Source organism: Acomys russatus, chromosome 27 (assembly GCF_903995435.1).
Source record: "Acomys russatus chromosome 27, mAcoRus1.1, whole genome shotgun sequence".
Classification (NCBI taxonomy): domain Eukaryota; kingdom Metazoa; phylum Chordata; class Mammalia; order Rodentia; family Muridae; genus Acomys; species Acomys russatus.
The window spans coordinates 55,064,679-55,084,618 of NC_067163.1; the positions used below are offsets into that span (position 1 = coordinate 55,064,679).

The following is a 19,940-nucleotide window of genomic DNA, read 5'->3' on the forward strand; positions in this document are numbered from 1 at the left end:
GTCAGTGTGGGGCTGACCCACAGGCTCTGTCTGTGTGAAGAAGTATTGTGAAATTCTGGAGCTGCTTCAAAGGCTTGCAGCTTCCAGGAGAGTGGCCTGTAAATTACAGATAACCTTGAAAAATTTCAGGCCAGTGTGTTATAGTTAGTTTAAATGTCTGGCCTAATAAATGTTTATTATTAGGCTATAGTTATTACAGTGGTGTTTTCTAACCCATTATCAATCAATAAAAATACAGAAGCCTGTTATATTTTAAAATAGCCTTGGTTCACCTGGGGCAGGGCAGATATTAATCCCCTAAACTACCTCCTATATCTCCCTGCCAAAATCCCATACCATCTGCTTCTAAAAGTTTCCATCAAGCCACCTCCATCCATAATCCTAAATGCTTGCTAATGTTCGTCATTGGTGCCAAATCCTGCACCCATGCCGGCCATGTGCTTCGTACTCTGCCTAACCCATGGCGGCAGCCTGCTTCCTTCTCCTTCTCTCTGGTCTCCTTCCCAAGATCCTCTTCTGGTCCTTGACTGTTTCCTTTCCCATCTCTATTCCAAAAGCCTATGAACCTCAGCCATGCCTATCCCATTTGCCCTGCCCAGGTGAGGTGTGTTGGATTTTTATTGGTCAAACAGAAATAAGTTTTAGGCAAGTTTACACAGTGATATTTGGGGTACGTGAGTCTGCTCATTTGGGCAGCATACAGACCAAGCCCCAACAATACCCCTTTTCTGTCTAAACAAAAAGGCCATTTAAAAATAATATACAGTAAGAACAATTATGAAACAATTACAAAAACCAATAGGTAAGACTTATATACATAATGTCTAATCAAAAGGTATTTGGCAACTTTGAAGAAAATATTATTTATCTTGGTGTGTCTAAAATTTTGAACCTGAACCAATCTCTATCATATCTCTTTCTCTCTCTCTCTCTCTCTCTCTCTCTCTCTCTCTCTCTCTCTCTCTCTCTCTCTCTCTTTTTGAGACAGGGTTTCTCTGTGTAGCCTTGACTGTCCTGGACTCACTTTGTAGACCAGGCTGGCCTCGAACTCACAGCGATCCACCTGCCTCTGCCTCCCGAGTGCTGGGATTAAAGCTCTATCATATCTCATCTCTATCAACCTAAAAACATCTATCTAGACCTAAAAGCATCTTCCTGACTCCTAAACAACTAAGCTTAATTGTAAAACTAAACTATCTGGTCTTCAACCCCATCAGAGACTTGAGAAGGAATAAAAAATAATTACCTGACTAAACAGGAAGTACATGCTTGCAGGCTCCAAAAAATAAAAAGTGACAGAGACAGTTGGCTGCTTGAACAGCTACCCAAGACTCTCTATAGACATGCTCATTCTCTCTCTCTCTCTCTCTCTCTCTCTCTCTCTCTCTCTCTCTCTCTCTCGTATTAGTACATAAAGGGATTGGGGAGATGGTTCAGTCATTAAGTACTTAGAGCACAGCATTAGGACCTGGGTTTGGGTCCAGCACGTATGTAAACAGCCAGATGCAGTGGCATGTGTCTATAACCACCGTGCTAGGAGTCGGGTGGACACAGAAAGACAGATCCCTGCTATCTACCCAAGTCAATGAGCTGCAGGGTCAGTGAGAGATCATGTCTCAAAAAGTAAGGTGGAAAAGCAATGAGAAAGACACTTGGCATTGACCACTGCACACATGCCCACATCCACATGCACAAGGTACATATAGTGCATACACAGACACACATGTCAATATTAAAAACCTTTCTTTGCTGGGAATGGTGGCCTATGCCTGTGATCCCAGTATTGAGGAGGTGGAAGCAAGCAGACCAGTTCAAAGCCAGATATATATATATATCTCAGTCCCTTTCTTGTATCCTTGACTCTAAAGCCAAACCTAAGTTGCCAAAGCTGCCGAGGTCTTCTGCTTGTTATGGCTGGAACTTGGCCTGCTTGTTCAAATACATTTTCATCAGCTTCCTGTTTTTTGATGGTTTCCTTTGCTGCTTAAGCTTTTCCTGAACTCCTTTTCACAAGTTGGAAGCTCAGCTGGGTAGAGTCTTTGCCCTGAGGTCGCAACTCCCCTTATTCCACGTAGCATCAGGACTTTAAAGAAGATTTTATCTCCTTGAACACTGGACTCCCTTGTGCTCCCTTTCTCCTCAAACTGTACGGTTTGGTTTTTTTTTCCCCCTCTCTCAGCTTGCTCCTTTTCATTACAGATCTGTGTAAGAGTGGCTGCTAATAACCACATGGCACAGTCAGTACTAGGCTGTCTTGAAATTTCATATGCCAACACCATTAATCCAAAACTCTTCAATTTAGCCTTAGATAGATTTTTTGGAGGGTGGGGCAAGGCCATAAAGCAGCTACATTTTTCACCACCAATGCTCTCTAGGCCACTTACTAACATTCTTCTCCTCTGAAACCCCTTGAAGTGGCCTGTCAGAATCTGCATTGCTGCTAGCACCACTGTCTCTTATGCTCGATGGCCTGTTAAACCCCACTTAATGTGTTCAACTGCTTTTCTAGTCCAAAGTCTCAGGCATTCCACCAACAAGCAGCATGGTCAGGCCTGTCACAGCAATAACACAGTCTGGCACCAAGTTCTGTCTTAGTGTTCCACTGCTGTGAAGAAACACTGTGACCATGGCCGACTCTTATTAAGAAACATTTTATGGGCTGGAGAGATGGTCCAGAGGTTAAGAGCACCTGCTCTTCCAAAGGTCTTGAATTCAATTCCCACAACCATCTATAATGCAACCTGATTCCCTCTACTGGCCTACAAGCAGACAACATTGCATTCATAATAATAAATAAATCTTTTTTTTTTCCTTTGGTTTTTCGAGACAGGGTTTCTCTGTGTAGCCTTGGCCATCCTGGACTCACTTTGTAGACCAGGCTGGCTTCGAACTCACAGCGATCCGCCTGCCTCTGCCTCCTGAGTGCTGGGATTAAAGGTGTGTGCCACCACGCCCGGCTTTTAATAAATAAATCTTAAAAAAAAAAAAAAAAGAAAAAGAAACATTTTAGGGCTAGAGAGATAGTTAGGCTCACAAACTAAAAATATAAGAAACATTTTATTTGGGGCTGTCTTACAGTTTCTGAGGTTTAGTCCACTGTCATCATGGCCAGTGATAAATCTTCTCAAAAGTTGCGAAATGAACTAATGCAAGACAAGTTAAAGTATGTAAATACAGGTTTATTGGGAGCAGTTCTCAGCTGCCGTGTGTGTGTGTGTGTGTGTGTGTGTGTGTGTGTGTGTGTGTGTGTGAGACATCACTTTCAAGCATGGGTGTTTCCTTCTACAAACTAACTTTACCTTCCTTTGGGATTACAGGCATGCACCATCACACCTGGACCTACGCTTTTCTTGACCTGATACTTGCTCTATACCAGGCCGGTCTTGAACTCTGATCTGCTTGCCTCTGCCTCCTGGATTAAAGGTGTGTTTGTATTCTAGCTGGATCACACAGACCTAGAAGATTTTTGGATGTGATGTCTTGCCAGCTGTGCCACATAGACCTAGAAAATGTAAAGAAAGAAGGCTGGTTTTTTTTCATGCTTCTATAAATAGTATTCACATAAAACAATAAAGGGACTTAAATTTTATTCAAAGCTAAATATGAGTGAGAGGTCTTTGGCCAGAGGCAGAGATTCACCTTGGTTTGAATGACATGTTTACTGGACAGGAGCCACCTGAGCTTCTAGAATCATAGAACAAAAGAGAGTTATAGAGCAATGCATTAACCAGCTACACTGTGGAGGCTTCCTGGACTACAGCAAAGGCTGGAGAACCTTCTGTAATGCCCAGATGTTATATCATTCTTAACTTTAAGGTCAGTGGAGCCTCAAGTTCTAGGCCTAATGATCCCACCCCAAAAAGATTATCTGCTAAAAGAATGTTAGGTTAGGTATCAGTGCTGAGGTAGATGTCTTAAAAAAAAAAGATTTATTTATGTATTATGCATGCAGTGTTCTGCCTGCATGTACACTTGCAGGCCAGAAGAGGGCACCAGATCTCATTATAGATGGTTGTGAGTCACCATGTGGTTGCTAGGACTTGAACCCAGGACCTTCGGAAGAGCAGCCAGTGCTCCTGACCTCTGAGACATCTCTCCAGCCCAAGGTAGATGTCTATTAAAGGCCTCAAATAATTTTGGTTCTCATCTCTTCACAATAACAATATTCTAATCCCCTAAAGTTAAGCTATTTGCACAATCTTTAACAAAAAACAAAACTTCATCTGAGAATTGCAGCTCACTGTTATAATGGATATATTCATATTTGCTTTAAATATCTGTATTTTCCACTTATATAAGTATATGCCAATTTCGTTTGTTAAGGAAAAAACAAAACAGTAGGACAGGTACAGGTCCTTAATTCCAGCACTTGGGAAAGGGAAGTATGGATTAGGAATTCAAGGCCATCCTCACATACTTACAAAGTTTAGGGTCAGCTTGGGATATGAGGGAATGTGTCTCTAAGGAAAGAAAGAAAGAAAGAAAGAAAGAAAGAAAGAAAGAAAGAAAGAAAGAAAGAAAGAAAGAAAGAAAGAAAGAAAGAAAGAAAGGGAAAAGAAAATCTTAATCAGTTCTAAATCCTTTATGTCCTGGTTTTAAGTGGCAATTGGTGGCAAGTTGATACAAACAGAATATATATATATTTGAAAGCTCACAAACTCACTTTCAGGTTAATCTTCCCAATGAATTTTGATTGCCTTGTCAACAGAACTGGGAGCTTTGGGGCTGTTTGTTTCAATAAATAACAAAGCCGGAGTTTCAGTAAAGTGTCACCGATTTATACTGCAGCTATTTTTCCGTTGGTCAAAATGAGCAAAGATTTTAATACTTGCTGGGCATTCGGACACCTAGCTGAGCATCTTCTAAATGCTAATTGTTCCGTATTGGAGAAAAATAATAGATGCAGCCGAAACAAACACCAGGGCTGTCTGTAGGTACCCAGCATCTTTATAACCGCTCTGGGAGTCCAAGGAGAACGCAAAGACTAGGAGCACAGGATTACTGGTTCTGGAGCGTTCTCCCAGGCGCTCAGCACCGCCCTGCAATCCGCGGAATGGCAATCCTAGAGATGGAAACTCCACTACTCCGCAGTTTCCAGAGGACCCTACAGAGCCGCTGCGGCGTGTGGTTGGCTGGCCTCCGGGCCTGCGCAGTGGCCGCCGCGGGGTTGGCGGCGTCCGGGGAGTCCCCGGTAGGAGAAGGTAGTGGCTGGGTCATGTCGGCCCAGGGCGACTGTGAATTTCTGGTGCAGCGAGCCCGGGAGCTAGTGCCCCAAGACCTGTGGGCAGCCAAGGCGTGGCTGATCACGGCCCGCAGCCTCTACCCTGCCGACTTCAACATCCAGGTGAGTCAGACCCCGTGGGTCTCCACGCGCGGAGGAGAGCGCTTGGCTGAGTCGAGTGGCCCTGGGCGCATCGCGCGGCCGTCCCTCCCTCCCCACGTCCCTCCTACCAGGCTCCACAGCGCAGTTGACCAACCTTCTGCCCAGGGTCTGCAGAGACGGAGACCACACACTAGATTCTGGTGTTACTGGGCCTACACGGCACATCATCGCCACTAGGGCCCGGGCCATTCATTTATTGATCCTTGTGACTGTCATCTCTACAGTGTCTGTTACTTTTGAGACGTTATCTCACTTGATCCCAGGAGATCCCTGTCCTGAACTCTGGGCCGCCAGGAAATGCTTTGTGCTCAGGCTCTCCCTTTCACTTGGGTGTGCTTTGGGTGAAGGCCCAGCCCTGAGCGGTGCTGCGGGTGGGCCGGGACTGGACCCGCTTAAGACTGTGGAAGGTGTTGACCCTTGTCTGTCTTGTTTCAGTATGAGATGTACATGATCGAACGGAACGCAGAGAGGACCGCCACTGCAGGGAGACTGCTGTATGACATGTGAGTTAGCTGTCTGGGATTCTGGGATTCTTCCAGGAACTTTTCTTTGTTTTGATTTCTGAAGGGGACTTCTTCAGATATCAACAATCCATAGGAGTTGGCGCTCTGCAAGGTCGTCCACGGTCCTGGGGCCCAGAACTCAGGCCCTCTTAGTTTGCCTTCTGCGGAGATGATTTTTTTGTTTTGTTTTGTTTTGTTTTGTTTTAATGCTTGCGTTTTAATCCCCAAATTTGTCTTCAGTGGTTTATTTAAGAAACATACATTTACTACAAACATTAGACAGTAATCGACAGGATGAACTTTGAAATCTCTTCGAAAGCAGACGGAAGCTTTGTGCATGCCTCTGCATCTGTACGCTAAGGTATCAATCCATTGGGGAGCTTAGGAAAGTGAGGCGGTTGTGCTCTCACTCCAGAGCTTGCTTTCGTCTGTGCCTGGTTTATGCCCACGTAGCACTTCTTAGCCCCTCCTTTCTTAGTTTCGTTTAATTTCCAGTTATTTCAAATTAGTGTTTGGAACGTCAGCGGGTAAGTCTGTATCTGTATTTTGGTGTTTCTGTTCTGTAGCCGAGGGATATGTACATTTCATCATCTACCAAATTACTCTCTAAAAAGGATAGGCTAAATATCTATTTCCACAAGTGATATGTAATTATGCCAGTTTTCCATACTCTCCAACCTGTATGTGATATATTCTCTCTCTCTCTCTCTCTCTCTCACACACACACACACACACACACACACACAAACACACACACACAATTTTTCCCCCCTTTCTTTCTCTTGAGACAGAGGAATCTCACTTTTTAGGCAGGGTGGTTTTGTACTCAGACTCACATGCTCCTCCTGCCTTAGTGTCCTATGTAGCTGGGGCACAGGCTACACCACCATACCTGATGTGTATCCTGAGGAAAAAATGATACCTTACCATATTGCTTCTTAAATTTGTGCCCCTCATATACCCAACAGTGTCAGATCTCACTGCAGCTGTTCCCTTTGGTTACCTGTGGCCTGTGATTTCCCTTTGTCTTGTTTTTGAAACTAGAGTATCACTTACTTTTTCTGTTTCTGTGACTGAAGAAAGCAGCTTCGGAAGGAAGGGTGTACCCTGATTCGGGGTTTGAGGAAACAGTCCATCTTGGTGGGGGAGGAGGTGGCTGGTCACACCACAGAGGGTGCATGAAGGCTGGCTTTCAGCTCGCTTTTGTTTTCTCTGGCTTTCTGAGATGAGGTCTCACGGATCCCAGATCGCTGTGGGTTCCGATTCAGTAAGGAAGTTGAGGTTGACCTTGAACTTCTGGTCCTCTTTCCCTAACCTCCCGAAGTCTGATTACAAGCATCCTCAGCCATATCTGGTTGATGGAGCACCGCGACAGAACCCAGGGCTTTGTCCATGATAGACAAGTGGCCACCAACTGAGCCACATCTCCAGCCCCTCTTTTACAAAAACTTCTAAAGATTTTTATAAGCACGGTCAATTTTTTAACTAATAGATTATTTTTGTGAATTTATTTTTGCTTTGTTTTGACATATATAATCATTCACCTAAAGAAAAAACAAAACTCTATAAACGCTAGTACTCTTACTTTTTTGAATCTAACATCTTATTTTAATTTGTTCATTTTAAAAACAGGTTTGTGAATTTCCCAGAGCAGCCGGTGGTGTGGAGAGAAATCAGTATCATAACCTCAGCACTGAGGAATGACTCACAGGATAAACAAACCCAGTTTTTAAGGAGTGAGTACAGTAACAGCCTAATAGTTTATTAATGGTCACTTCATACTTGTCATGTCTGTCACAGACACCTCAGTCACACCTGTCAGAGTGGTACTCACATTCTCTTTTATTCCAGACAATGAAAGTCCATAGCGATGTCATTTGGTCCCTTCAGCATTTACTTAGAACGCTTTAAATGTTCCTATGGGACAGCACTCGGTCAATGAGATCAGGAGAATGAGTGTATTTTGAACACATTTTCCAATAACTAGAAAATATCTGTAGATAAACCAGATCATCACAACATAGGAGAAAATCCTCAAACTTCTGTGTGGGTTGCTATAGCCAATCAAAGACTCTGCAGATGGGTTTGGCCATTTCAACTTAAGCAAGTTCCTGCCTTTACCTTAGGGTAGCTAGCTCGGTGCTGATGAAGCACACAGGCTGTTCTTGACCCCTGGCTCATTAGGCCTCCAGCTGTTTCTTGATCGTTCAGCAAACAGCTCATGCCAAATACACTGGAGTTCAGAAACAGCTAGTTTGCAGGTGACTTCTGAGTGCTTATAGATTTATGTATGGAAAATGACTTCCTCACCACTTTCAGGTTAGCATTTTCTTTATTGGGGAGGAGGGGTACTCTCTACAGGTAAAATGTTGTTTACAGGTTTATTTGAAACTCTTCCGGGTCGGGTCCAGTGTGAAATGTTGCTGAAGGTGACGGAACAATGCTTCAACACACTGGAACGATCAGAGATGTTGCTGTTGCTTCTGAGGCGCTTTCCTGAGACGGTGGTGCAACATGGGGTAGGGTTGATTCTTTCCTTTAAGAAAAGACTACAGTTGCTCGTCAGACCATTGCTCTGCACTCACTACACATTTCTAGGCAGCATAGTCTTGTCAGCCTATGGCATAGTCCCCCAGCTGTTGACAGTATGACTGTGGTCTACTGGGGTCTCTGGAGGGGAAGTGTTGTCACCTTTGCATATCTTGACAGAGTGTAAGGTTGGTCTCCAGTTCCTTAGACAGTCTCCCCAGCTGTCATGTGTGCTCTTCCTCCACTGTTGTGCTAGACATTGTGATAACTCTTATTTAGCTTCGCTAGTTCGGAGGAGAAGGAGACCAGAGAACAGGGAGTTAGGTCGGTGAACTTGATCGTCTGGGCAGTGTCGCTGATGTACTCCCATGTTTCTCGTCTTTAAAGTAGAATTGTTTGTCCCTCTGATAAATAAGAGAACGCCGTTTCTTCCTGTAATTCTGATATCTTCCACAGTGCTAGTTTAAGTGATTTTTATTCTGAACCAGGTCGGCCTTGGGGAGGCGCTGCTGGAAGCTGAGACCATTGAAGAACAAGAGTCCCCTGTTAACTGCTTTAGAAAGCTATTTGGTAAGAAGTGTTGTGTTCTGTATTGTTTCTTAGGGGCAAGTAGAACACCTGGGATTGTCGTCCTAGGGGTAAGATCACGTATACAGCAAAGGAGCTCTTTATATATCATGAAATTTAGTCCTGCTTTTGTTTTCTCAAGCTGCAGAGCGTTTTAAGCAAACCTTAATTGTGTATTTCATAGGATGTATATAGCATGTGTGTGCATTTGAAGTGTTGTCATGGACACCTGAGCCTCCTGCGTGGGCCAGCAGCCATGGTGTCAGGTTCACGGGCAGGCTCCTCTCTGCCTCCCTGCACTGGTGTCCTTTTGTACAGCCCATTCAAACAGGCGTGCCTCAAATGGCTGCCCCCCCCCCATGTATTTTAGATGCTACATTCAATGGAGTGGAATGAGTTCGCTGTTTCTGTCAGAACCCTCGTGCAAACAACCTGACCAGTGTGTTTTCTCCTTCAACAGTTTGCGATGTCCTTCCTCTAATAATCAACAACCACGATGTCCGCCTGCCTGCCAATCTGTTATATAAATACTTGAACAAAGCAGCTGAGTTTTACATCAACTATGTCACTCGGGCCACACAGTTGGAAAATCAGCATCAAGGTATCTGGAGCATCCTGCAGCCCTGCTCAGCCCAGCTTTGCTAAAATCAGTCAGAAGTCCCTTGTTGTAGCAGTTGTCCTTCTCTGAATATATTTCATAGTTGTTTTCCTAAAAGATTCTTCTAAGGAAGAAAAGTAAAGAATTAAGGTCTGAAATTTTATATAAAGTGAATATGCAAATTAAAAGTAAAAAAATAAACAACTTTGTGTCTGAAAGAAAAAATCTGAAAATTTTCTGTACTCAGTCCTACCCCTTAACTGAAATAGTCTGGTTGCTGAACACAGGCACCTTGAACATCACCCAGGGGCCATTGCTCAGAAGCCACTTCCTGCTTTAACCAGCTACCAATTGCAAGTCCTAGAGCAAAGCGAGCCAGATGTCTCACACACGTGCTGCTACCGATTTTACTGTGTGGACATACCATATTTTTCGGACCATAAGACGCACTTCCTCCCCAAAAGTGGGGAAGAAATTAGGGTGCACCTTATGGTCCAATTGCTGTTTTTACTGTTTTTCTTGTTTTACTGCTCTAAAAACTTGGTGCGTCTTATGGTCAGGTGCGTCTTATAGTCCAAAAAATACGGTAGGTATACCAAGCTAGATGGTGTAGCCCACTCCTTGAGTCTGTGTGGAATAGCCTATTGCCCCTCCAGTACAAATCAGTCAGCTACAGGTGAAGGGAGCACATGGTGTTTGTGTATCTCAGCATTCCTAACCACAGAGGATGTACAGAGAGCACTGTATGAGACAAAACTTGCAGCTGTTTGTGGCACTTGCCTTGGGCAGAGCTTACTGGGTCTCGGGGGTTCAGGGGAAGAAGAGGCCTCAACTCACCTCGTGTGTCTGTGGACTTGTAAACACAGTAGATCCAGCCTACACAAAATCTATTAAAAGCTTTGTCTTCCTTTACTAATAAACTAGTACTTTAACTTTAAACTTTTTGATTTAAAGAATGAAGCTTTTCTTTTAACATTTTAACACACTGCTTAGCTGGAAAAATAGTGGGTTTTTTGTGTGTCTTTATAAGCTTGTTGCTAGGAAAAATTTTTTCATGTTTTTGGTTTGAGTGGGGGGGGCTTGGAGAGGAGTGGAAAGGGGAAATGATATAATTATATTTTAATTAAAAATTTAAGAATTAAGGAAAATAAAGTCTTCTAACACACACACATGAAAGAAAGAAAGGAAGAAAGAAAAAGAAAGAGTCCCCTAAAGCTGTGCCCCTCAGTTACCAGCCCTACTTTTTAAAAACAACAACAAAGGCAGGAGTGTGCAGTGCTTATTCCTGATCTGTCTTCCGCCCCCAGGTCCCATCTTTAGCCCCATCCTGCCCGCAGGACCTGCCTGGGCTCCTTCTGAAACTGGTGCCTTTTGAGGGCTGTGCCCTTGGTGCTTCGCTTGGTTGTTTTTGTCCCAGATTTCCCGCCGAGCAGTCACCATGCTCCACTCTAGTGAGAACCTTTGGGTGCTAGTGTCTGCTTCCAGATGCTGTGGGGAGCTGCTGAGATGCAGCGGCTTCTTTCTGCCGGCCTTCCCCACGTGCTGTCCTGCGTTCTTCTGCAGCGTTGTCCCCTCTGTTACCTCTTCTGTGGCTCTTTGCTCCTGGGTGATTGGAACCTTGCACTTCCAGCATGACCTTATAGACTGCAGCTGTGTAAGCGGCCGCACCATTGAGGGGACCCCTGTTGGGGCACTGTGCAATTGATGTGTCAGCATCGCTGCTTACCCTTTTGAATGAAGATTTAGATGTTTGTCTTCTCTATCTAGTGCCACGTAATTAATAATAACTGTAGCTTGTGAGGTTTTTTGTTTGTTTAAGTCTATATATCCCTATGAGCCTTTTTTTTCCCTACTGTGATGTATTAGTGCCAGTACTTTGGTCTTTTGAGTGAATTGTCATATTTTTCCCCTGTCAAACACTGTATAAATAAATTGGGACATTAATTGCTTTTTCTCTCAGGTGCACAAGATACATCTGATTTAATGTCGCCTAGCAAACGTAGCTCTCAGAAGTACATAATAGAAGGACTGACTGAGAAATCATCCCAGATTGTGGACCCTTGGGAGAGGTTGTTTAAGATTCTGAACGTTGTTGGAATGAGATGCGAATGGCAGATGGATAAAGGAAGACGGTAATGAATACTTTATTTTCAGAATTGCTTATCAAGTCTTTCGGTTGTGTCATTTCAGAGTCCTTGTAGAAAACAAAACTATTTTTAAAAAAAATCATTATCATACATAGATACGCTTCTTTGGGGGAAATTTTGTAACAGTCACCAATTATACAAGAGAAGAGGGTAATTTTTCATCTTATCCAAAGATTCGTAACTGAAGGGTAGGTGCCTAACATGGTATGGAGTGGGGCTGGGGTGCTTGCTGCCCACATGTGAGGAACAGGATTCAAGCTGGGCAGGCGTGACAGCTGCCTGTAATCCCAGCAATCGGGAGGCAGAGACGGAAGTCCTGGGGCAAACTAGCCTGCTAGACGGGCTTGAATTGCCTTGTCCTGGGTTCTGTGACAGCTCTTTTCTCAATAAATAATGTGGAAAGTGATTAAGAGAGACTTGACATCAACTTCAGGTCTGCACATGCACATGCATTCACTGTGCTCTAGCAGTACCTATGCTCGGTGCTACACAGAAGCAAACACACAAGTATGCATAACACACACACACACACACACACACACACACACACACACACACACACCAATGTAGTGTAGGTGTAGTGGTGCGTAGCTTTAATCCCAGCACTAGGAAAGCAGAGGCAGGCGGATCTCTTTGAGTTCAAGGCCAGGGTCTACAGAGTGAATTTCAGGGTAGCCAGGGCATTACAGAGAAACCCAGTAATACATTTATAATTTTTTAAAAAGACAGTGTGACAGCCTGATCCTATCTTGTTTGTTTTTTCGAGACAGGGTTTCTCTGTGTAGCCTCGCTTTCCTGGAACTCTGTAAACCAGGCTGGCTTCAAACTCACAGAGATCTGCCCACCTCCTGAGTGCTGGGATTAAAGATGCTTGCCACCAACGTCTGGGCTTGATCCTAATTGTAGTCATGCAGAGAAAAGAGAAGAAGTTAACTTGACATGCTTCTGTCGTGCAGTTACCTTTGACATAGCTGCAGGTCAGAAGGGGAAATTTACCACTCATGCAAACTAAAGAATAACATGAGCGAGCTGTCTCAGAAGAACCTCAAGTGTCTAACACAGTGATGAAAAGATGAGAAATAACAAATCCTCAGCATGGAGGAAAGCTAACATTGAACTGTTGATAGCAATGTAAATTTGTCAGTTTTTTTTTTTTTTTTTTTTTTTTTTTTTTTGGTTTTCCGAGACAGGGTTTCTCTGTGTAGCCTTGGCTGTCCTGGACCCGCTTTGTAGACCAGGCTGGCCTCGAACTCACAGCGATCGGCCTGCCTCTGTCTCCTGAGTGCTGGGATTATAGGCGTGTGCCACCACGCCCGGCTAAATTTGTCAGCTATTATGCAAAATAGTGTGGAGGGGGTCACAAGATCTCACAGTAGATCTGCCTTATGATCAGTTTGACCCCAAGAAAATTAGCATATCAGTGAGATCTGCATATTCATGTTTGTTGCTATATTATTCACAATAGCTGCCATATGGAACCAATCTAGATGCCCTTAAGTAGATTAAGAAAATGTGAGCATCAGATTACACTGTGTTTGGCAGAATGGATGGGCCTAGGTGCCACAGTGAAGTCAGTCAGGCACAGAGTCACCATGTTCCCTCTCATACTGCGGATGCCACAGATGCCGCTGGGAGTGTAGAAGAGTGAGAGTGTGCGCCTGGGCACGGCGGTCGGGCGGGAAGCAGTGAAGCATTGCCTGACGCTAGCCAACTACAGTTATCAAAGAAAAATGACTGCTGCTGTTCCCCAGAGCAGAAGGCACGTGATGATGGTACACGAGAATTTACCTTGTGTGTGATGAAGAGGAGGATTGACCCCACGTTCCTGCCAATGCTGGGCCAGTTCTCCACTGCTGATCCGAAGCCGCAGCCCTGTAATAAATAGCTTGTTATAGATCTAATTTACATAATTTGAGTAGAGGAGCTTGAATGACATCAGAAACCTAATTACGCTATGGCCATGCCTGGCTGCACACGCCTTTAATCCTAGCACTCAGGAGGCAGAGCAAGTAGATTTCTGTGAGTTCGAGGCCAGCCTAGTCTACGGAATGAGTTCCAGTCCAGCCAGGATAATAATCTAAACCCTGACTCAAAAAGAAACGTAATTACCCTGGTTTGACCTATATATGGTCCACATGCATTAAAATGTTACACTCGGCAATTTGTGATATATACCTTTTTTTTTAATGTTTAAGGAGCTAGAAATATTAATAACCCTGATTTGATTATACTTTGCCATATTATCACAACATAGCATATAAATTTGCGCAGTTGACTTTTTGTTGTTGTTGGTTGTTTTGAGACAGGGTATCTCTGTATAACTTGTAGACCAGGTTGGCCTTGAGCTCACAGAGATCTGCCTGCCTCTGCCTCCCGAGGGCTGCGCCACCACAGCCAGCTCTAAAATAATTTTTTCAAGGGCTGAAGCAATAGCCCTGGCTGCTCTCCCAGAGGACCTGGGTTCAATTCCGAGCACCCACATGGCAGCTCCAGGGGATTCGACACCCTCACACAGACATACGTGCAGGCAAAATACTATTGTGTATAAAAGTAAAATAAATTATATAAAAAGTGATTTTTTTTTTTTAAAGCTTTATTTTACTTAAAACCATGAAAGTTTAAGTACTCAAATACCTGCAGCTGCCTCTGGCAAATGTGGTGCCTCTCCAGAGCTTTCATTCGTTCTTTGGCTCACAGGCAGTAAGGTAAAACTTCTCCCTCCCCCTCAGAAGCTGTAGTGACATACTGCACCGGATGAAGGAGCTCTGCAGATACATGAACAACTTCGACAGCGAGGCTCACGCCAACTACAGAAACCAAGTGCTCTACTCCACGATGCTGGTGTTGTTCAAGAGCGCGTTCCAGTACGTCAGCAGCATACAGCCATCTCTCTTCCCAGGTTAGCTCACGGGTTCCTGGGGAACGCCGAAAACAAAAATATTTACAATGTTCCACCTGTACCGTTGCTGTGAGGTTAAGAAGTTGTAGGGTGCTGTCATATGCTCTTTGGTGGTTTTGTTTGGTTTAGAATGACTTACAGTTTTACATAAATATTTTTCATAAACTTCCTGCAGTGAGACCTATAGTGGTCATATAAAACTAAATAGGGGTACTGATTCCTCTATTTGCAAAGGAAATCAACACTTTGGAGGCTGGCTGAGAAAGCAGAATCAGGAGTTTAGGGACAGCCTTGGCTACATGAATCCCTCTCTAAAAAAAAAAAAACCAAAAAACCAAAACAAAAACAACAAACAAACAAACCCCACAGCCCAGCATGGTGGCACATGCCTATAATCCTAGCACTCTCAGGGAGGCAGAGGCAGATGGATCTCTGTGAGTTCAAGACCAGCCTGGTCTACAAAGTGAGTGCAGGCCAACCAACACTACACAGAGAAACCCTTTCTCAAAACAAAAACAAAAACATTAAGGAAAAAAAAAAAATCCCCCGAAATGTAGGTTTTATAAAGACAGCACAATAGACAAAGACTTAAATAATCTATAATATATGTTGCATGTTGACTTAATGGTCTTTCGTATGTTCTGTTTTCCTTGGAGCATATATTTATGCCGTACATGTCACATAAGCACTTCAGTATAGACCCATGTGGTCTTTTTCCTGTTTGTGTGTATGCTCTTGTTTCCCTAGGCAGGGTCACAGTGGATACACTTTTTATAAGCTGTATTCTCACCTGGCCCTTGACCTACTTCCTGCTCATGTCTGCTACTCTTTTCCTTGCTGTGTTTTTATTGTTCATGCGTCCTCCTTTGCGTAGGTCCTAACGCCCCAAGCCAGGTTCCGCTGGTTCTCCTGGAAGATGTAGCCAATGTGTATGGCGATGTAGAAGTGGACCGCAGCAAACACATACACAAGAAGAGGAAGTTGGCTGAGGGGAGAGAGAAAACCATGGTAACCCTTTTCCACTTAATCGCCGACAGATCGCACGTGTGTTGTTTGCTTGAGCTGACTCTTTGGGAAGTGTGATTTTGGAGCTAAAATAATATGACTGATGAAATGATAGTAGACTTATGTGTAAGTTCGATGCCTTCAGGGGAGGCAGTTTTGCCCCCTTCTATCTGCCTGCTTCATTTGACAATGTCTGAAGACATTTTTGGTTGTCACGGGTGTGGTTCTGTGAGGAAGGACTGCTAATTGTCATCTGGTGGTAGAGTCCAGGGATAGGGCCAAACATCTTACACCAAACAGAAGAGCCCAGCAGCCCGGGCATGTTGAGGTCTGGGAACCCTTTATAAGCCCACCTGGGAAGCGCTGGCTGCTGGAGTGGAATGCTATGGTGGGTGTTGGCAGCCTGGGCAGCCCCACAGGATATAGGAAGGCTTTCCTCAAGCCTTAGAAGAGGTCTGCACTCAGCCTCACCGAACCGCTCACATGCGCCTGGGAGCTGACTGAATGGCACTTCTGCTTTCAGGCACATGCGCGCGCATCGCGCGCGGTGTATGTGTGTGTGAGTGTGTGTGTCCCTTCAGCCGGGACTGTTGGACTGGAGCCTCCTCTCAGAGCTTTGATGCCCATATGTATTTCACGCTGTGCTTTTCCCAAACTGTACTTCTCAGAGCTTCTTTGAAAGCTGTTTGGGATGGCATGTTGTCTTCCCCTCATATTGGCGTTCTTTCATAAGTCTGACTGAAGAGATGGCTCAATGGTTAACAGCACTTGCTGCTCTTCCAGAGGACCGGAATTCAGTTCCCACCACTTATATTAGGCACATCCTAACCATTTATAACTAGTGCCGGCGGGGGAATTCAACACTTCCGGCTTCTGAGAGCACCTGCACTCATGAGCACATACCACAAACACGTGTACATAGTTAAAAGCAATGAAAGTGTGTGTGTGTGTGTGTGTGTGTGTGTGTGTGAGAGAGAGAGAGAGAGAGAGAGAGAGAGAGAGAGAGAGAGAGAGAGAGAGTGTGAGTGTATTTTTAGAGAAAGGCATCCAAGGCAGAGGTGTCATTGTGTGTGAGATGGCTGGGAGTCAGATGCTTCACTGAAACCTGGTCACACTGTAGTGACCTCAGTGGAGTGAAAAGCTAGGGAGCATTTAACTGGGGCTGTTGACATGGTGAAGCGATTGGCTACAGTAACTGACTGACTGAAGACATTTGTGACAACATGAAACTCAGTAACCCGTTTCACCCTGACTGTTTTGGCAACATATCTACCCGTGCCCAGTGCCCAGTGACATTTATGACAGTGGCCTTCTGTATGGCACAAAAGAAAGAGGAGTAGAAATCGTTACTGTAAAACACAGAGGGCATTCCTGAGTACATGCATGTAGACTCTAGGCTGACACCTCAGGAGCAGAGCTGAAGGAGGGATGGGAGTGGCCCTGGGCATGTGTGTGCAGAGCAAAGGGGGGCACTGACGGGCAGCTGCTTCCTTTTCTACTGTGTGACAGACTGTTGTGAGGAACCCAGTTAATTAATGTCATATATTAAAGAAATGAGGAGCTATAGCAAGTGCCACTTATGCGTTATCTGTCAGTGTAAGACCATTTTCATTTAATTTTGTTGAAAATGATGTATTTTGAATTTATAAGGTTATCGCATCAAAACCCAACAAACTCAAAGGTACAACTTGATTGCATGGGGAATGTCAAGGTGAAAATCATATATTGATCATCAGAGATCAATGGCAAATTGGAAAAGAAATATTCTATGATATAAAAGCCATAGGAGACAGTGTTCAGAGCAATGACTACAAAATATTTCAGGCTGTGATTCACGTACCACTGTCAGTGATCACGCTCTTCCCGTCCCACACGCAGAGCTCAGATGACGAAGAGTGTTCAGCCAAAGGAAGGAACCGGCACATTGTCGTCAGTAAGTTTGAGCTGAGCAACTCCATTGAAGTGCTGGAGAGCTTCAAACTGGCCAGGGAGAGCTGGGAGTTGCTCTATTCCCAGGAATTCCTTGACAAAGGTGAGCGTGTGCTTGTCACTAACACCATGTAATCTCCTATATAAAAATCACACTCTAAAAGATCACTGTGGTATTTGAAGTGTCAGCTCTCTGAGCTCATTGAACTGGGTCTAGCCATTCACTCAATTTATAAGATTCGGTTTTTTGGTCAGGAAACCTATTCAACTGCTAGTAGAATAGCTATTCATTTCTGAGCTCCTCCCAGCCTGTGTGTTACCCTCGGAGTTTGTGCAGAGTGGGAAGGGGATGGTCTTTTCCCCTGTGTTTGTGTTGCTCCCTTTCTCTGCTCCCTCAAGCTGCCTATGTTCAGCAATACAGAAGGCAATAACTTGGTTTTGTCAGCCCTCAGCCCTGTTGCCTTGGGACACTGGGGAAAGCCTATTTTCTTTCTTGAGACAGGATCTCACTGTGGAGATCTGCCTGGCCTGGAACCTGCGATGTAGACCAGAGTGGCTTTAAACTGACGGATCCTCCTGAGTCTCAGTTTGCTGACTAGTCATTTTTGCTTTCCTGTGAAATCGGGGCCCAGTAGTTGGCTGTCAGGCAGTGAATATACAGCCCTTGGCCTCCTATCACATGGCCGGGCAGCCCTCCTCAGATGTGTTGTATTTTCTAAGGGACTATCACCTCAGTTTCTTTTATTGTATTTACTATTGGGGCTATGTATGTGACTATTGTGGAGGATATTTTCTTTAGTCATAAATCGACCTTTAAAAAAAAAAGAGAGAGAGAAATAAATGGGCAGGTAGGACTCCATAAAACCTTGACCTAAAAAACAAAACAACATACATGGGGTAGCCAGCGCAGTAGCGCAGGCCTGTAGCCCCAGCACCAGGGAGGCAGAGGCAGGCGGATCTCTGTGAGTTTGCGGCCAGCCTGGTCTACAGAGTAAATTCCAGGACAGCCAGGGCTACACAGAGAAACCCTGTCTCAAAAAACCAAAAACAAGATACGTGGGGTAATTCATGGGAAGTATATTTCTTGGCATATAATATATGCCTAACATACTGGTGTATAAAAATTCTTCTTGTGGGTTGGTGAGATGGCTCAGTGAGTAAAGGCTTGAAAGAAGCAACTCCTGTCAGTTGTGCTTTGACCTCCACATCTGCGCCATGGTGCACGTGCACATGTAAAGTAAATAAAATGTGAAGAAAAGAACCCTGCCATGTCAGTGATAAACGTTTCTGGCTTTACTGCCTACCAGAAATTATACAGCATTGGTCAAAGTCACCATCCATTTTTTTTTTTTTTTTAATTAATTTGTGTGGTTTTCCTTCTGTTGCTTCTGTGTTTACCAGTTTGGGGTGAATTTGCTTTTGAATTCTCACACAGAATTTACAAGAATTTGCTTGGCTTGGAAGACAGACACCTGGCTGTGGCTAAGAATCTTTCTCACAGATATGATCATCTACCAGGTACAGTGAGAGGCGTTTCCCACTGCTAGGACTGGGCAGGGTGGGGTTGCTGCAAGCTGCTCTTAGCAGAAGAGTGTGCTGTGCTCCTTGGGGGCTAGCCCTGTCCACATCTTGGCATATTTTGTGGTTGTGATATTACAGTCCATTTTCATCTCCAGTGTCTCACAGTGACACCTTCGTGGTGACTGAGTGTGGCCTGTCATACCCCTGCTCTTCCCTGTGTGCAGCAGCATGAACCCCACAACATACTTACCTCTGCCCTCATGTATGTTGAAGATAGCATGAATACTTATTCTGCCCTCTCCCCCCAAGATAGGCTTTCTCTGTGTAGCCTTGGCTGCCCTGGACTTGCTTTGTAGACCGGGCTGGCCTCGAACTCACAGAGATCCGCCTGCCTCTGCCTCCCGAGTGCTGGGATTAAAGGTGTCAGCCACCATGCCTGGCCCCTTCTCAATTTTCCATTTTAAATACCATCCTCACTTGTGATGCCCTTTCTAGTCTCATGTTGTCTACCTACACTTACACCCACATATGAACATTCAAAGCTGAACATAGGAGAGAAGCATGTAGTATTGTCTGAGGAGGGGTTACCTGAAAAAGCAACCGTTTTACTTCAGTGGAAGGTGACCTTCTCGGGCCCTTCTTCCCTCAGCTCTACTGTCATTTCAGCCTGCTGCACTGGCCAGCTTGCTGCTTCTGTCCTTCTTATGAAGTAGTGAGCTGGTTCTGTAGAAATAGTATAGCTAAAATGTGCTTTATCAGAAATTCTGTGTGTGTGTGTGCATGTGCACGTGCATGTGTGTGTCTATCTGTGTGTGTGTGTCTGTATGTGTGTGTCTGTGCATGTCTGTGTCTGTGCATG

The 19,940-nt window shown here is 44.5% G+C and overlaps 1 protein-coding gene across 3 annotated transcripts in view; it reads left to right on the plus strand.

Annotated features, from left to right (window-relative positions):
• The first annotated feature begins 5,178 nt into the window (after positions 1-5,178).
• The window catches only part of Ints10 (integrator complex subunit 10), a 28,695-nt gene continuing 13,933 nt past the window's right edge, over positions 5,179-19,940 (plus strand). For all 3 annotated transcript variants that reach the window (XM_051169614.1, XM_051169613.1, XM_051169615.1), the window contains exons 1-11: positions 5,179-5,344; positions 5,819-5,886; positions 7,519-7,622; positions 8,266-8,405; positions 8,904-8,985; positions 9,443-9,583; positions 11,541-11,712; positions 14,457-14,626; positions 15,501-15,634; positions 17,510-17,663; positions 18,996-19,078. In XM_051169614.1, the coding sequence (XP_051025571.1) occupies positions 5,216-5,344; positions 5,819-5,886; positions 7,519-7,622; positions 8,266-8,405; positions 8,904-8,985; positions 9,443-9,583; positions 11,541-11,712; positions 14,457-14,626; positions 15,501-15,634; positions 17,510-17,663; positions 18,996-19,078 (1,377 nt within the window). In that variant the 5' untranslated portion in view covers positions 5,179-5,215. The remainder of the gene's footprint in view (positions 5,345-5,818; positions 5,887-7,518; positions 7,623-8,265; positions 8,406-8,903; positions 8,986-9,442; positions 9,584-11,540; positions 11,713-14,456; positions 14,627-15,500; positions 15,635-17,509; positions 17,664-18,995; positions 19,079-19,940) is intronic.